This window comes from Eulemur rufifrons, chromosome 5, assembly GCF_041146395.1.
Source record: "Eulemur rufifrons isolate Redbay chromosome 5, OSU_ERuf_1, whole genome shotgun sequence".
Taxonomy (NCBI): Eukaryota; Metazoa; Chordata; class Mammalia; order Primates; family Lemuridae; genus Eulemur; species Eulemur rufifrons.
In genome coordinates, this window is record NC_090987.1 from 14369254 (window position 1) to 14388136 (window position 18883).

The window sequence follows — 18883 nt, forward strand, 5'->3', positions numbered from 1 at the left end:
ATATTTTCCCTCCAGGATTGAGACCCCCTCCCCCCCAGCAACACTACTGCCCGGCCCCAGTGCCAGCTGTGGTTGCTCACAGGCTTGTCAATACCAATTGGTAATTACCACCCTGAGGAAGCCTGATCAACCCATTGCAACAGGAGCTGGACTTCCCCTATGAGAAGTCCCTTCGGTGGATCTACTCACTGAGGGGGATCTGCGACACCCAGATGGGACAGGGCAGCTCCTGGATTTCCGGTCTGGCCTCATATCCCATAACTGGTGGAAACGGACCACTGATCTTTCCCAGTAGTTAAGAAGATGAACACCCCACTCTCAGGGCCCAGTTCTGGGCCGGGTCTTTTGGATGTGCCTCACTCACCACCTTGATCAAGGCTGAGGCATAGAATAGAGATGACTCCAAATGCAAACAAATCTCACTGATACCTTGGATCCACTTATTAACAGGTTAAATGTTGGAATGCTTGACCTTGACTTTAAACCTTTCCCAGAAACTGTCATAGAGAGCTGAATACTCCAAATCATCCACAAAGGCAAATTAACTCTGGAATGGCATGGGAAATGAGAACAATTCTGAACTGAATCCTTAATGAATGAAGCACTTGACAAAAACAAGACATGAATTTGGACAGCAATACTTTTGGGTTATCACCAATGTCAAGTTGATCTATATATGTATTCATATATTATATATATCTTTCATTAGAAATGCAACTTTACAGCTGATTTTTAAAAAGCGAATAGAAAAGTAGAAACTGGCAATTATTTTTACATGTTTCCCCCCACCCCCAAATGAAGCCCTGTTAGGATGTAGTGATCACGTGAAGATGAGGCTGCAAATACCTCTATAAACTCTTTGGTTCTGTGGCTTGGGAGAGGTTGCATCGCCAAGACCCTTACCCCTGACCCTTGCTCCCTTCCCTCCCCTGATGATAAGACTCTGAACACAGAAGAAACCAAGTCTAAGGGTTAAGCAAAGGACATTCAAACAACAGTATCATTCCCCACCCTCTGCTGAGCAGAGGGAAGAGAATTGTTCAATATCCCAACATCTTAAACTTGGAGTCCATGGAAGCTTTTGAGAGATTCCATGTTGGGGTAAAAAGCCATAAAACAAAACTAAAAGGAAACCATAAAATCAAATAAATGACCCTTTTCTTTTGTTGCTCAGAGAAACATAATTGATTACCTTTATACAGATCAATGGCGCTATTAGTATTTTAGCCAGGCAAGAGGAGATAATGAACTGAAACAAAAGGTATGAGAAATCCTCATCTTTGGTATTGTAGCTGTTGAGGTTTCTGTTGCTCTGTTCCATGTTCTTTTGAAAAACTGCATAGGCACAAATTAAAGACAATCTTCAACTTTAAGATTACCACGTGAGTTGTCAAATGAAGCAGCAGCCACTGAGGCTCTTCCTTATTTCTATCCTTTTCTCAACCCTTTCTTTAAAAATCTGCTTCCAAAAAATGTCCCAAGAGGTCCGTTTGAACACAGTGTGTCTAGCTGTTTTTGGTTCTGTTTTTCTGGCGTGCTTCCTTCTTGTTGGTGGTGATTTCCATTGATTCACGGATTTATTTAATCTTTTTAATGGGACAGTTTTGTTTGTTGCAGAAGTAGGTGCAGAAAAAGTTTCTTTGGTTTCGATTAAGTAATTCATAAAAAAGTCAGTCTCAAGTGTCTGTAAAGAATCATTGCAGCGTTTGGCTTGCTTTGAACACCCCCATGGTGCCCACCTGGGGCCATTCACTGGTAAATATGCACGTCGTGACCTTTGCAATCTCCCAGAGTTCTGTGGGCACTCTAGGCTCTCCCGCTTGCTATGGGAAGGTGAAAGCCAGGAACCAGAGCTGGCATGGCAAAGCCACTCCCTGGGTGGCTTGGGTAACGTCCTTGGCGCGGCTGGTCCGCTCAGCCCGATGGTGTGCCAAATGCAAGAGCTGAATGCCATTCGGAGTTGCAGAGGTTTTTCTGATTTCTAAAAGTAATCACAGTATTTTTAGGCTAGAAAATGGCAAGTAATAAATGTCTTTGGTTTGCAGTATTCTGCTTCTTTGGTGTGCTGTGTTTTCTCCAGATGTGTTAAGCTGTTTTGTAAGGATGATTCAACAATGGAAGAGATTTAGGACTGGATGAGTCATGAGTAACATGTATGGAGGTTTGATTGATTTTTTTTTTGTTGTTGTTAGAAAACACTGAAAGCGTCCCTACTAATAGGATGATGAGGGAACAACCCAAATCAGAAAGAGTGAGAATGAATTACATGGTGGTCACAATGCACAACAGGAGGAACCAGATGACTGATACACAAAGAAGGATACATTAATGATCTAAAAAAATCTAGATCTTTTAAAATGCTGCATTTGCTCCATGTACCGTAACAGTTAAATTGGCCTCCTGAGTGTGCGTCTGCATTATGTACAAACAGGATTTGTAGCAAACTGCAAAATGTGCTTGAAGCCATATTCCCAATGATTCCCTAATGACTTCACAATAGGTGTCTTGAAAATCCCGATGTGGTGAATTCAGAACCTTCTTTACTTCTGTTTATCTTCGTTGTGCTTGATACTTTGAGCGCAAGTGAACTGATTTGTTTTTTGACAGATCCCAGACCATGTGAGATTTCCAGGAGGTAAAAAAAAAAAAAAAAAAAAAAGAAACTTGCAAACTGGATCAACTTAAAGCTTTCCAAACCATTCAATGAAAAGATGCCTGAGTTGGAAAAACAAGTCCTCAGATTTTTTTTTTTTTAACTTCCACATTTAAAACTTGTGCTCAGTAATTACCATTCTGATGTTTTTTTTTTTATGTTATGGCTGTGGATTTTGGTGTACTGTGGTATGATGAGGCTAAGCACTTGGAAAGCAAATGAGGTCATTCTTGTTGCCACAGTCTTTTCTCATTGTAGCATCTTGGAAGCCTAAACTCAGGAGTCCTTACATAGGCCAAATCCCCATTGTTACTCATGGGAACTCTGACTGCAAGAGGTTGACCGGATCCGAAGTGGGCCTGATGACATTTTAAGCAATCCTGAGCTTGGTTGACACCATATTGGAATTAACTTGCTCCAGGAAGGCCCCATTTGGGTTTCTGGGATGCTTAGCATGCTCAGAGGACAGTGTCTGGTTCAAAAAGATTAATTTTCAGCTTGCACTTGGACTACATAGCCATTAAACAAAACAAAACAAAACAAAAGAACACCTGGCCTATGATTACAGCTAGAATAGAAGTTTCTTTTCAAGAGAATTGTGCTTTCAAATCACCAGTGAAGGGCCCCAGCTAAGAATTCGGTGTCTTTTTCCTTTGTGTTTTCTTTTGGTATCTGTTGTCCTCGTTTGGAGGTGACTTGTGCCCAAGTGAGAGTCCTTCCATCATGCTTTGGTACAAGTGCTGGAGGTGGATGAGGAGCCCCCCGTGCTCAGGTCATCTTGCCACTTCTCCAGGCTGCGGCGCCGGGCATTCATGAAGAAGTTGCTGACCGTCGTGAGCTCCAGGCCCAGCTGCTGGGAAATGGTGATCTGCATCTCCTTCGACGGGCGTTTGTTCTCCTTGAAGATGGCGAAGAGTGTTCGGCGTTGGAGGTCAGTGAACACCAGGCGGGATTTCTTCTGGGAATTGTTCCTGTCTTTGTTTGGTTCTTGCTCTTTGCGTTTGCACGCTTGAAAGGAAAGAGAAGAAGGAGAGGAGTCAGTGGGATCACCCGAGAAGGTGATGCGTGGAAAACATTGACAGAGTTGTACAAGGGGATGTAAACCGTTAAACTTTATTGTGCAAATTGCCCAGCTGTCAATAACCAGCCTCCCCAGTTCATCTCTGGGTGATGGAAGGCGTCAGTCAGTGGTGGGTGGGAGAAAGGAGACGGCAGCAGGGCTGTCTTACATAGTCTGGTTTTGAGCCAACCACAGTTGGTTTTCTCTTTTAACCCCTACACCCCACCCCCAGCATACTCTTAAAATTCTTTATCAGGCTCTATCAGGCTCTGCGAAGGGAGGAGAGACTCCAGGTCCCCAAGGGGAAGCCTGGCCAGGCAGCTCTTCTTTCTAGTCACCTTCTAGAATTGTTTACAGCTGAGTTGAAACTACCTTCTGGAGTCAAAACTTAAAAGCACACAGTTTCTCAAAATCAAGGCTTCTACCCATGGGACTCTAAAAATTGGTAACAGAATGAAATTAGAAGGGACAGAGTGATGATAGCATCCCAACCCAAATCCCCTTCGTTCAGAATTTTGAAAAATTAAAACAAAACAAAAAAGCCAGGAAGGGAAAGACTATGAAAAATTTTGTTTAGCCAAGTCTGCTGTAGCAGTGCTGCTAACCTGTAAAGTACACAGGAATGGTCTGCAAGGCTCATCAAAATGCAGATTCTGACGCAGTTAGCCTGTGGGGGGGCCTTAGATTCTGCTTTTCTCATGAGCTACCAGGTAGGCCCCCACTGCTGGCCCATATGCCTCAGTTTGAGTAGCCAGGGTCTGCCCGATTTCCAAAATCTCAGAGGAGCATGTTATGCAATGGAGAGCTCTGGATCCAAACCTGGGCTCCTCAACCTCCAAGACTGAGATGCTGCTGGATATTTAACCTCTCAGCATCTGTCTTCCTCATCTGAACAAGGAAATAAAAATGCCCACCTCTGGAGAGGCTTAAGTGAGATAACATAGGCAAATCTTCACTCTCATTGTATTGCTCCAGTAGTTCTGAGCTAGGCAAATCAGGCAGAATTAGTTTCATTTTTAAAGGAAATACATGGAGACCTAGGAGTGGAAGTGATGGATGGCGGCCACATTCCAGACCTGCTATAGACCCAGGGTGAGAATCCACCCTCCTCCTGTACGGAGCGGCCCCACACCTGACTGCACATTAGAGGGACCTCCACCCCAGAGGTTCTGATTTTCACCATGTGGCACTACATTCTGTAATCTGTGCTTCTATTTAATACAACCCCCTGCAGACCCTTCTGAGATGTGGGAACCAGTATGCTTGTCCCCACTGCCACTTCATGTCCCTGGACTACTGTCCTTGTCCCAGCCTCCTGGGAAACCTGGTGCCGAGCCTTCATCCAGAGATTTCTGAACAAATAGTGATGCATGATAATCTCCTGGCAACAAAATCCAGGCAAATATCTTCTGCAAACATTGGCTGCGGTCCTGTCAATTCACGTTCCTTTGGATTAACCAGACAGCTCTTAATTTTCATCCCAATATTGATTATTCTTCAGATAATGCTGTATTTGTGCTTTTAATAGGGTGATTAGGCAGTGTTGGGATAGGTCCACATTGCCTTGCCAGGTTGGGAGAAAGATACGTATTTAAAATTTTATATACATATATTTAAGAGAAAAATGTTAAAGACTTAACGTTCAGCAAACTGCAGAGAAAGAACAGATCAATACATCCTGCCTATGCCTTTCTAAGCCACCTGATTCCACAGCAGCAAATGCAAAGCTGTAGCCTACAGTCTGCAAGTGTATGGCAAGCCCCAAAGCCCAAAATAGTGAGGCAGCAGGTCCACGAGTTGCCCAGAGTTTTTACAGCTCGCACTCACCAGCTGATAATTCTTATAAGCACAGTTGGTCAGGAGCTGACAGAAAATAAAAACAACAGGAAGAACACCTACTCTGAAAGTCTAAGAAAAAGCAGACAGATGCAATGAAATCTGGACGCCAACGTGAGGTTGTGAACATCAGAATTCTCAGAACCATGCGGTGAAGCCAGCCTTCCCCGTAGGCACAAGCAGAGGGTAAGCGGGTTTGGAGTGGTTAAATTACCACACTCTATAGTCAATATGCACCCATTTCTGAACAGCTAGGAAAGTGCCAAGTAGCTCCCTACAACCTAGGGATGTGTTAGAAACTCAAAACAGGTGTCGAAGGATCGAGTCTCGCCACAGTCTTATGCTTGTCAGTGGGTTCCACTGACCAGCTACTCAGATTAAATTCTGCGACAAAAGGTTCAAGGTTAGCCCAGCCTCCTGTAGATAATTGGATCTGTTTCTTCTCCTACCTCTTCTGGGAGAAAACTGGGAGTGGGGGGACATGCCAGGGGTGATGTCCGTTGCCTGATGGGGTCCCGAAAGCCCTCAGCCATTCCTGACCTGCCCTCCTCTCAGGGCAAGCAGTTCCTATGTGGGACCACGCAGAGGGCCAAGAGATTATTCCTATTTCAAAGACTGGTGGAAATCATGCGTTTACCTACAGTGAGGATACCTACCCAGGCCGTGCCTTTCCCCCCAGCTTTTGAAAGGAGTAACATCGACTCAGATTGGTCGTGCTGGCTGTGTCCTATAGCCAGCACCCAGGACCAGCAGATATTCATAGATCCACATATAATCTGAGATTAACAACAAAGGCGACAGGCAGCTGCTGTCTAAAAATGCAGGTTCCTTGGTAGACTAAGTTTTCAAACCACTGATTCCCAGGGTGAAATAATAAGAGGGGAGGCTCTGGTCTTGGGCACAAGTGCTCTGAGATCTTGAGACACCAATGTGTCTTTTCCCTGGTGGCCCCTGTAGCTTTCTCCCTCGGAGGATCAGAAACAGGACAAAGGAAGTGCATCGCCCAAGGATGTGCTACTTCCCGGGAGCTGATCTTTGCTAACTGGGGGAGAGAGAGAGAATGTCTCTCTACAGTTGAGTCCTTCACACCCCCCACCCCAAGTCCCTGTGGGGCCAGGGCTGATCTGCCGTGAGAGTGGGGCTGACCGGCCCTTGGCTCTGCCCACCGCCCAGTCCCCGGGCAGAGGAAGGGAAAGTGGCTAATACAAAAGGATGACAATCCTAAAACTTGAAAACTAGAATCCCTGTCTATAGTTTTATTGGTTTTTTTGACACAACTGGTGCAGGGAGAAGACTAAAATGGATAAGCGAGAGGCAGTTCCCCATCAGACCTAAGCCCAGAGCCTGGCTTTGCCATTCACTAGCTATGTGACCTGGGTAGGGTCACTTGGCCTCCCTGTGCCTCAGTTTCCCTAGTGGCGACTGGACCAGAAGTGATAGCACAGTCCTTTTCACCTTTGTGCTGGATTTGCCTCCCATGGTCTTCCCCTCTATGTAGTACAATTTTACTTATTCTCTCGAGCCAAAGGCAAAGGCTGTTTTCTCGGTGACATTGTTCTCGTCTCTCCTTCAGTGGTCAGAAGAACTGTGGCAACTGCAGGCTGCTGTGTGGGAGCTGCGACTGTACACGGGCCCTCCTGTCTCTGCAGGCCCACCCTGGGCGGGCACCTCTCTCGGGACACCCACCCCGGCCAGCTCCTCGAGAATGGAGCCAGGACATAGCTTCTCTTCCCTTCCAGACTAGAAGCCCCAGGAGTGTCATTAACCTCTGGGACCTTCTAGTAGCGGCCCTAGTGAGTGCTCATGAATTATTTGCTTGGGGACAAGGCCTGAGCAAGCCTCGAGTGCGAGTTAGCAGCAGGGCGAGCTGTGATCTGCTTGGGTCCCCAGTGTCTGGAAACGTGGGCTTGTCTTCTCATCTCCGATCTTTCACATTTGATTTACAAACTCCTGTCTCTCCTGTTTCCTCTCAACTCTCACTTATTTCTTGTTCATGAGCTTTCTGCCCCATCCCTGTCCTCCTGGAACCCAGCGCTCCCTCCAGGGCGCCTCCCCCTGCGGCCAGCATCCTTTCCTGCACGGACCAGTTAACACCAGGAGGCTGCGGAAATGACTTTTCCTTCCCACCCTCCTCCCTGAAACCACAAGCAAGTGGGCCAAAGAGAGGTTGCTGCAGAGAGCTGTGGGAAGGCTGAAGGGGCCCCTGGCTCCACGAGCAAAACAATGTCAGATGAAGGAGCTGGGCAAGGGAAGCCACTCCTGAAGGGGGACATCGGGATGCAGCCGCTTCACTGCAGGCTGGTGCTGTCACTCTGCTTCAGCCAAGTCAGGTTGGTGGAAGGCCAGACTGAAGCACTGCCCCCTTGCCCTTGGGAAAAGGGTCACTTTAACCTCTCCCCATGGCAACCTCCCCGAAGCCATTCTGCCCTTAGTGTGAATGGAAAGGAGGCTCCTAGAACAGGTGTTAAGAGGAAGGAGCTGAAAGAACTGAGGCTTAAGAGAAGCAGGTGCCACCAACAGGGCACAGCAGCCCCCGCAGAGGGACCCAAGGGAGACTGACGCAAAGGCAGCCCCAGTTCTTCCCCTGCAAAGACCTGCATCCCCTGCAATGTGACTGCAGCTCCTCCAGCAAGAGGGGCAATTTATCCGTCTTCCTCATGAATCTGGGCTGGCCTAATAACTTATTTTGGCCAACAGAACATGGCAGAAGTGACCGTGTGGAGGTTCTGAGACCAGGCCTCAAGAAGCCGTGTGCTTAGTTCATGCTCTCAGAACCGTGCCCAGCTGCAGAGCCCAGGCCCGCCTGCGGGAGGAGAGGGGCTGTCCTGGCCCAGGCCATCCTGGATCGGTCGGCCCCCGCTGACCCAGCAGCTGATGGCAGGTGCACGAGTGATCCCAGCTGAGACCAGCCAGGCACGGCTTCGATCAGCAGAACCCCCCAGCCAACCCATAGACTCCTGAGCAGAGATCGATGTTTATTGTTTTATGCCACCCATTTTGTGGTTCTGTGTTCTGCAGCATTATCGTGGCAATAGGTAACTGATACAGAAGTCAAGAACAACCTCTGCCTTCCCGCCCAGGGCCTGAGCCAAATGGACAGTGAGAAACCTCAGCCTGAGGTTTCTCCTATTCCTGGTCTCCTATTCCATGCTGGCCGCTTATCATCTGCATGACCTTGAGCCTCGGTTTCCCTGTCTATCTAAAGTGGGGATCCTAATGCCCACCACTCTAGGACAGCAAGTAGGCGCTTGGCGATCGTGATGAACATTTCTTTCTTCCTTCATAGAGAAAGAAGAAAGAAGGTATGTAAGAAGGTGAAGTTAAGAATTCATGATTCTAGGTGTGACTCAACAGTAGATAAACTGCCCAGAGGGCTAATGGCAAATAAAAGGTTAAAGATTTTTGTTTTCCTTGTGAAGGTATCTCAGAGCCAATTCCCAGCCTCGTACAAGAGGTAAGACTACGACGTGTTTTTACATATGTGTCAGAGATTCTAATAGGTTTTGGACCACCGGTGTTTCCTAACATCACTAATTTATGTCCAAATACATTCTGCATATGATGGGTATTGTTAGCCCGTAATAAATAATGCAGAAGTGCTCTAGTCTCCTTGCATTCAGTAAATACTTTCCCTGAATAGTTCAATATGGTCTTGCCAGGGCACAGGGTGCGGGTGGGGAAGGAAACAGAGCAGGGCCTGCATTTGTCAGCGGACACTTAACCTCCAAGTGCCCAGGTTTGAAAAGTGTGCCTACAGAAGAATCCTTCTCATCTGTCAGCTGGAGAGCTCGGAAGCTGCCCCTCCTACAAGGGCTTGTGCAAAGAGGGGAGAGTGACCCTCTCCAGTAAGGAGGGCACACTCCAGGGAGAACACAGGGGCTGCAGCTATGTTGGAAAGATCAACCAAGGCAATCAACTGGGGTTACCGTGGAAAAATCAATTACCAGAGTGAGTTCACATTTATACCCCTGGTTTCCCTGAGAAACTTACAGGTTTCTGAGGTAAGAAGAAGGGAAATAACTCCCTTTACCTCCATTTTCTGGATGGGTAGCCCTTTGGTGCTGACAGAACAGCAAGCCTATGGGAGAGGTGCTGGTGTGCAAGACAGCACCCTTCCTCTGGAACTCATTTGCATGTCCAAGAGCCTTTGAAATATTAAAAATACTAGGATCCCTTGCATTCAAACAAGGAAGCAAGAAAATAGAAGAATTACTCACTCTGATAATACCTATTTAGTATTCAGTAAGCCATCAATGCTTGTAAATCTCAGTAACGCATGCTTTTTGGGGCCAGCAAAGGGTTGGGTGCCAGCACCTTGCCACAGGGACCTGGGCGGAGGGAGAGGCCCAGCACACAAGACTTGGGGCTCAGGCTCTAAGCAGTTCCACGGGCCACCCAGGGCCGGCTGGTGCCAAAGGCACTGATCACCCACCAGGGAGGCAGAAGGCGTGGTGGAGGGGAAAGGGCTTCTTTAAAAAAATCATCACTTGAGGCTGGCCCCGGTGGCTCACGCCTGTAATCCTAGCACTCTGGGAGGCTGAGGCAGGAGGATCGCTCGAGGTCAGGAGTTTGAGACCAGCCTGAACAAGAGTGAGACCCTGTCTCTACTAAAAATAGAAATTAGCTGGACAACTAAAAATCTATATAGAAAAATTAGCCAGGCATGGTGGCGCATGCCTGTAGTCCCAGCTACTTGGGAGGCTGAGGCAGGAGGATCGCTTGAGCCCAGGAGTTTGAGGTTGCTGTGAGCTGGGCTGACACCATGGCACTCTAGCCCAGGCAATAGAGCAAGACTCTGTCTCAAACAAACAAACAAACAAAAATCATCACTTGATCATTTTGTGCTCCCTAAATTTTGGAAACTCTAAATAGTTCCCAGTTAGATGCCGTGCCGTTTTCTCTGCTTCCTTGTGACTCATGCCTTACCACCAAAGGCCACACTGGTCCAGATTATGGCAGAGCCAATACGGTGAACGTGGCCTCCGAGAGCTAAACTCTAACTTCACCCTCGTTTCTCCAAACATCTCTGGCCTGAGTCAGATGAGAAACTTAATGGCTTTGTCTCAAGGCTGAGAGCTTGAGACACGCCGTCTTCACAACCAGATGCCAGTCCGCTTGGGCAGTGGACCAACATCCATTTGGGAGGCCGAGAGCAGAGACAGGGAGGACGTGCAGTGTAAATGGACTTGGAACCATTCTTGGTTGTTGGGTTTCCCTCTCCTCCCCTCATTTCCTTCTAACTGTGGGTGTAGGCAAAGCCCTGGCCGGAAAAACCTCTAACCCATTTGGCAGGAGGAAAAGGAGAGAAAGAAGGACAGAGCAGGGAGAAGGGAGAGTGGAGGGCAGTGCACGCACACTCGCCCCTCATCAGGAGACTGCAGAGCCGGGGGGGGGGGGGGGGGTCATGTCCCCAAGGTCAGAGATGCCCGAAGTCCCAGGAGGCTCAGCGTTGCCCTTGACTATCTGTCTGAGCCATGCCTCAGGCTTCACCTCTGACATGGGGCAAAATTCCGACCATATGGGTATTTCCTGCAGTCATTTCTTCCTCTCACTTGGACAATGTGGAGGATAACTGATAAATCCCTGCACTTTCTCCACACCACCGCCTCTGCTTTCACTCGGGTGTTGGGAGGTTTATGAGCAAGTGGGTCTTGACAAAGGTTATAGCAACTCTCCAATGTCCGCTTCCTGACAAAGGGAGAGCACAGTGCAGCGACCATCCTGAGCTCCCGAGCCTCAAAGACATTCACTAGAGAACACGTTTTACATCCTGTACCTATTTTTACTTCCGATGCAAAGTCACTGAAGGGGACTCAGGAAATGAGGGCTCTTGGATGTCTAACAACTTGCTTATGTGGAGGCCTGGCCCCCCCCCGGGGCAGATCTCCCAGGAAGGTGCAGGCCTCAGCAACTGCCCTGGCACCCTTCCAGCTGGCCCTACCCGCAGGTGCTGCCTGCAGGAAACAGGCTGGAGCTTGCACCCGGTGGGGGTGGGGGTGAGATGTACCTCCTGCCGCGGTGTCCCTTCAGCAGAGGCTCTGAGGGCAAAAGAAAGAAGCCCTGAAGAAGAATAGGTTTGTAATAGCAAATGGTCCAGGCCAGCTGGTAAAACCACAGAGTCCGAGAACAGCAGGACTTCAGAGATCATTTGGTCCAATCCCCTATTTTAGAGATAAGGAGATTGGAACTCCTAGAGCTGACATCATTTGCCCAACACTGATCACAGTTACACTCTAAGGACCCAGAGACCCCATCTAGCCCAATGGGGCTCTTATTTCCCACCCACCTATTAGAAGAAATCTTTTGGGGCACACAGCCTTTGAAATCACAATTCCGTGCCACGTATTCTGCCTATTCAGGAGCCTGGAAAAGAGGGCTGTTTAGCTCTGCTGCCTAGCGGCATTCCTCCAAGCCATCCGGGAAGTCCTGTGTTGCTAAAACAAATATTTAATTAGGGATGGAAACATCTGGCTTCAAATGGCTAGCTGCCTACTAAAATCATCTCAAGGACATAGAGTAAAAGATAAAACTTATCACACTGAACACTAGGACTTCAGTCAACCTGTTTTGGGCTTTGCTGAGGAATTTTCACCTACATGTGAGGCCAATGGGGCTAGATTGAAGAATATCATCTGGATTGAAAAAATAACATCTGAGTCCTTCAACTGTTCAGAAATTTAAATTTGGTAGCCATCAATCAGCTTGGCGGGGGCTGCCTTTTGAAAGAGCCAGAGCGCTGTCCACTCCCCTCCACCTACCAACTGAGAACTGTAAGTCTCAGAACACAATTGGGAAAAAAACTCGGCAGGGGTGGGGGGGAGAGGGACACCGGGGGTGGTACATCACTCCCTGAAAGATGTAGTGTCCAGAGTGCTCTGGGTGCGGGTGGGACAAGAGAAGCCCTTGACGTGCAGTGTGCTGGGGACCTCCGCACATACTCCATTTGGTCAGCTTGTCAGCAACCCAGGGGTGGATGCAGGAGATGAATTCACGTCAGCCCCGCAGAGCCGAATGACAAGACAGCTGGTTAGACGGTAGACACTCCATTAGGTGTATCATCTAACAACTTAGAACAGGTCTTAGGGAATGAGAGCACCAACATCCAGAAAGGAGGTTGTGTACAGAACACACACTTTCTATTGCCCACACTAAACCTGAATGACTCTTTTCTCATTTCAGAATGAACAAACACTACAAAAGAGATGAAAAAAATAGTGGAAAACAGAAAAAGGCACCGTTATCTGAAAATCAGAGAAAATTCATGTGCTTATATCTTCTAGAAACTTTAAGAACATTTTAGAGAATCACCTGATATCACAGTATGATACCAAAAGAGATGGCTTTTATAAAACAGGAACAGAAAATGATTAAGAAGAAAACAGACAGAAATCTGTAAGTAATAGAATGTAATGAAAAAGCAGAAGAAAAAAGATGAGTAACATAAAAAAATTTGCAAGAAAATGAAAAATACAGTAGCACTGCAGGAAATTCAAAGCAAAACTGACACTGTGGTTGTAATCCTGGAATTTTATGGAGTTCAGGTGGTCTTTTCTGTAGGAAGACATTCTGAGGTGTTTAATGACTCAAAAACTATATCTATATACTTTTTAAGAAAAAGAACTTAAAGGCCAGGAGTGGTGGCTTACACTTGTAATTCCAGCACTTTGGGAGGCAGAGGTAGGAGGATCACTAGAGGCCAGGAGTTTGAGGCCAGCCTGGGCAACATAGTGAGACCCTGTCTCAAAAATAAATAAATAAATAAAAAACTAGCCGGGCATGGTAGTGTACACCTGTAGTCCAAGCTACTCAGGAGGCTGAAGTACAGTTAAAGACGATTTCAAGGGCGGGCAAGGTGGCTCACACCTATAAATCCTCGCACTCTGGGAGGCTGAGGCAGGAGCATCGCTTGAGCCCAGGAGTGTGAGGTTGCAGTGAGCTACGATAACATCACTGAACTCTAGCTAGGGTGACAGAGTGAGACTCAGACCCCCCAAAAAGATGATTTCAGATATGTCAAACATGAAAAGCAAAACAAAACAACATGCCTATAGAAAAAAACTAGAAAGAAATGTTTCAAAGTGTTAAACATTCAGATGAGGCATGCAAGCACTACTATTCAATATTATGTTGGAAAAGTAGCCAATACAATAAAATAAGAAAAAATAAGTAAGAAGTGAAAATTTAGAAAGGAATGAAATGAATTGATGAAATGCCAAAAGCTTACATACGCTGAGTGCTCATTATTTGAGAGGCACAATTCTAAATGGATAAACTCACTTAATTTTTACAACCATCCTATGATGTGGTTTATGATGAATGATATTGAGATACAGAGAATTAGGTAAACTACTTAAGGTTACATAGTAAGCAATGGAGCTGAGATTCAAATTTAGGTCATCTGACTCCAGAGTCCTTGTACCTAACAGCTACCTTAAAATGCTTCTCTAGGCAGAAACAGAACTCTCACACTTATAAGTTAATGTGATTTTTTTACCTAGAAAACCCAAGAACCTTAAAGACAAATTACTAGAATTAATAAGAAAGTTAAGGAAGGTGGTCACGATGAACATAGAAAATCAATATTGATTGTGTGTACATAAAAATCCAAGAGAATACAAAGATAAACTGTTAGAATTAATATGAGAATTTAGCAAGCTTCCTAGACTCAAATCAGTAGATAAAAATCAATTTTATTTCTATGTAACACAACAAACAAAATGAAAAAGCATTTATAATAGAATCAAAACATCAAGTATGTACATAGAATAAATCTAACAATAGGTATGCAAGACTTTGACAGAGAACACTATAAAACTTTGAGAAATTAAAGAATACCTAAATAAATGGATTGGAAGACTCAATTTAATAGAGTTGAATTCTTTCCATATTGACCGATAGATACAGTGCAATCTGCAATAAAAATCTCAGCAGATTTCTCTCCCTCTCTTTTTTCTTTCTTTCCTTTGAGTCTTTAGAATTGACAAGCTGATTCTGAAACTTACCTGGCAATGCAAAGCTAATAGAGTAGTCAAGTTATTCCTGACAAAGAAGAATAGGATGGGAGGACTCACTGTATCAACTATCAAGACCTTTAAGAAGGCTGCAGTGGTGTAGCACTGGGACGAGGATATACAACTCTAGACCAGTGGAACAGAACCAAAAGCATGGAAATAGATCCATACACATACGGACACTTGATTTAATGACAAGATGGGATATGCAGAACATCAGGAAAGTATGTTCTTTCCAATAATGGAGCTGGGATAACTGGATAAGCATTGTAGCAGGGCATGACATGAAGTAGGGGTCAAGAATATAATAAAATAAAGCAACTATATATTTTTTCAATCCATAAACTATGCAAAAACAAAAGCAAAATGGATAATATATTAACTTTTGGCAAGCATGGGGAATTTAGGGGCTCTCTCCCATGTTGCCGATCGGCAGTCAACTTGGAAGACAGTGTAGTCATGTCTGTCAAAATCAATGTGAATCTCCATGTCCTAGCACTTTGCTTCTCAGTGTCTGCCCCAGGAAGCATTCCCATGGGTACACGGGGAGGTGTATAGGAGGATGTTCACTCAACATTGCTCAGCAAAGAAGGCAAATAGCCAAAACACGGTAAACAGCCTAATGGCCCATCAGTACAGGAATGGCTAAATACAAATCCCCATACAATGATACTATGTAACAAATTCAGGTTGGGGGGAAGCTCAGTTATATGCATACTACTGAATGAAAGAAGGGAGCTTCAGAACGAGACATGCTGTGTGATGCCACTTACATTAAAACCATGCACAAACCTATGCTATCTGTCTATGTTACTATCTAAGTATCTATAGAATTTCTATGAGTACCTATGTAGATAAATAAATACATTGGTAGTGCCTGGATAGACAGACACCTATGTAGCCATAAGAGTAGTTACTGCTGGGAAGTAGTGATGGAGATTGAGATTAAAGGAGATGGGCAAATCATTAATGTTTGGATTTTTAAAAGTAGAATGCTTTAATGCATGACTTAAATAACTAAAAATAATTTTAATAAAATGAAAATACTAATCTCATTGTCTTTGAGTGGTAGAACTGAAAAAAAAATTTTTTTTTAAAGAGATGGTGTCTTGCTGTGTTGCCCAGGCTGGAGTGCAGTGGCTATTCATAGGTTTGATCCCACTACTAATCAGCACGGGAGTTTTGACCTGCTCTGTTTCTGATTCGGCCAGTTCATTCCTCCTTGGGCAAACTGGTGATCCCCTGCTCCTAGGAGACCACCATAGTGATGCTAGACACTGATGGGCACAGATCCTTTTGCTTCAGCCTCCCAAGTAGCTGGGACTACCGGCACATACTGCTGCACCTGGTTCTTTTTCTATTTTTTCTATTTTCCAATATTTTCAATTGAGCAATCATCACAATAGAAATGACAATATTTTTTCAATATTGTAGTAAGATACATATAACATAAAATTTACCATCTTAACCATTTTTAAGGGTACAGCTACATGGTGTTAAGTACATTCACATTGCATCAATCTCCAGAACTTTTTCTTCTTGTAAAACTGAAACTCCTACCCATTAAACACCAACCCCCCATTTCCCCCTCTCCTTGGCCCCTGGCAACTACCGTTGTACTTTCTGATTCTATGAGTTTGACTACTCCAGACACCTCATACAAGTGAGATCATACAGTTTTCGTCTTTTGGGGACTCGATTATTTCACTTAGCATAATGTCAAGATCCATCCACGTTGTAGCATGTGTCAGAATTTCCTTCCTTTTTAAGGCTGAATAATATTCCAGCACACACACCCACCCAACCCCCCCCCCATATATATATATATATACACACCACATTTTGCTTATCCATTCATCCATCCCTGGACAGTTGGCTTCTACCTTTTGGCTACTGTGAACAAGGCTGCACTGAACACAGGTATACAAATGCCTCTCCAAGACCCTGCTTTCAGTGCTTGTGGAGTATATACCCAGAAGTGGTGTTTCTGGGTCATATGGTAATTTGATTTTTAAATTCTCGAGGAACTGCTGTACCATTTTCATAGTGGCTGCACCATTTCACATTCCTAACAACAGTGTACAAGTTTCCAATTTCTCCACATCCTCACCAACACTTCCTAGTTCCTGTTTTTGACAGCAACTCCTAAAGGGTGTGAGGCCAAATCAACTTTTAATTGGAAGAACTGGATGCCAGAGCTCTGAGAGGGAATCAGGCTTCCAAGGTCTAGTTCAGTGCCTGGCCAAACTGAAACATCTGCTGAAATGGAAGAGAATTCGCCTTCCTTACTCTCTCTTGTGTACAAGTTCCCAGGGCAGATTTCACTCCATCCTGTCCTTACCTCCATCCCAGAAGATGTTAAAATGATGTTCACATCCCCCAGTTCCCTCCCCCCTTCCTGACTTCCTCTTCTTTGTGATGTCCTGCTCCTCTGCTCCCATGGACCCCTTCCCCAGGGCCAGTCCTCTCTGCTGGCTTCCCTCCTTCCCAGCCTCCAAAGGGCAGGGACGAGAGTGCAGCTGTAACCAGACCCCATCAGAGCTGCCCGAGATGCGCCTGTGGATCAGAACTAATGGCATTAGGCGATCACTCAGGGAATAGAGCTGCAATTACCCCTTGGATGCTTTCTCCAGGATGACCACATGCAGAACACCGAGAGGGGAGAGAGTAATGAATCACCAAGTGAATTAACTGGAAGCTGCTCTAATTAGTGTTATAATTTTTCATGAAAACACTAATGAATATGAAATAATGTGGCCATGAAACCACTAGGACAATTAATGCTTGAGAGTAAGTTGGGGTCAGGAAAGGATACTAGAGACTGTTTAAACAGACTAGCATGTTGAGAATTCAGAGGCCCATGGCTTCAAAATCTTATATTAGCAAGCAAGTTACTACTTCCGGAAAAGCAACAGCTGGGTGCCCACGGGTTTTCTTTCTTTTCCCTTTTCTTTTGAAGGTTCCTGGATTTGGGAATAAAGATGATGGTGGGAACCAAAACGGGGGCCCTTCAGGGAGTGTGATGAGCACCAAATGAATGGATTTGGGGAACATGATGAAGAAGCCCCGCCCAGACTTATTGAAACCGGAAAAGATGTTAAAGGGGAAACCATTCTCCTCAGCGCTTTTAACCTGACAGCCACCTGAGTGTCTATGAAAATAAGTTTCTGATAAGACCCCTCAAACCTGTGATCATTATGGAGATGGATGATTTGAGCCTTGTTGGCTCAGCTGCAATTTTTTTTTTAGAGATAGGGTCTCGCTCTGTCGCCCAGGCTAGAGTGCAGTGGTGTGAGCACAGCTCACTGTAACCTTGAACTCCTGGGCTCAAGCAATCCTTCCACCTCAGCCTCCTGAGGAGCTGGGACGACAGGCATGAGCCACCGTGCCTGGCTAATTTTTTTTTTTTTTTTTTTTTTTTTTTTTCCGTACAGACAATCTCTCTATGTTGCCCAGGCTGGTCTCAAACCCCTGGCCTCCAGAGGTCCTCAGCTTTTTGAGTTGCTGGGATTGCAGGCATGAGCCACCACACCTGGCTCCTCAGCTGCAATTTTCATATGTAAATTTCCAGGAAATGTAAACTGTTTGCTCAACACATACCACACGTGGAAAATGGACTTTATCCCAACATAAGTCTGTAAGGATTCAGTCAGAACCTACTGTATGCACAGTCAACTTCTGGGTTCTAAGCACAAGCGTAGCAAAATGACCACAGTTGTTAAGAGAGTCTTAAAAGGACACTACTGGTAGGGTGTAACAAATCCTGCAGTGTGTTTGACCAGTTTGCAAAGAGTGTGCCCAGCGATGGGTGTAGAGTCTAGCAATTTTGCTCATTATAAATACCACCAGTGAAAATGACACACAAATTATGCTGAGGAACAGATGCGTCTACGTGTAATAAGGTGTTAGCTGTAGTATATGCCAGGTGCTTTGTGGTATCTCATGTAATCTGCACATGGACTGGATGATGTCAGTACCCTTGTCCTCCTCCTACTGAGAAGGGAACTGAAGCTCTCCAAAGTTAGTCCCTTCCCTGAGGTCATGGAGGTAGTAAATGGTGGTTTGGACACAAACTGGATCTGTCTGACTCCAAAACTCATGCTCTCTATGACAATGCCAAGCAATACTCTAAATATATAAAGGCTATATGAAAGTTGGTGACTCAGACCAAATCTCCTGGTGATATACAGAGAAGTTACAAAGGTAATATTAATCAATTAATAATAATAGCAGCTAAATTAGCAAGTGTCCATGAGATAACCAATTGTTCTAAGCATCTATACGTATTAGCTCATTTAAGGCTCATAATAACCTTATGATGTG

General features: G+C 45.4%; 1 protein-coding gene across 1 annotated transcript in view; it reads right to left on the reverse strand.

The window, feature by feature from the left end:
* Positions 1-656: 656 nt before the first annotated feature.
* Positions 657-18883, reverse strand: part of ONECUT2 (one cut homeobox 2) — a 36757-nt gene continuing 18530 nt past the window's right edge. Inside the window, exon 2 of the mRNA XM_069468365.1 lies at positions 657-3661. Within this exon, the coding sequence (XP_069324466.1) occupies positions 3375-3661 (287 nt within the window). The 3' untranslated portion in view covers positions 657-3374. The remainder of the gene's footprint in view (positions 3662-18883) is intronic.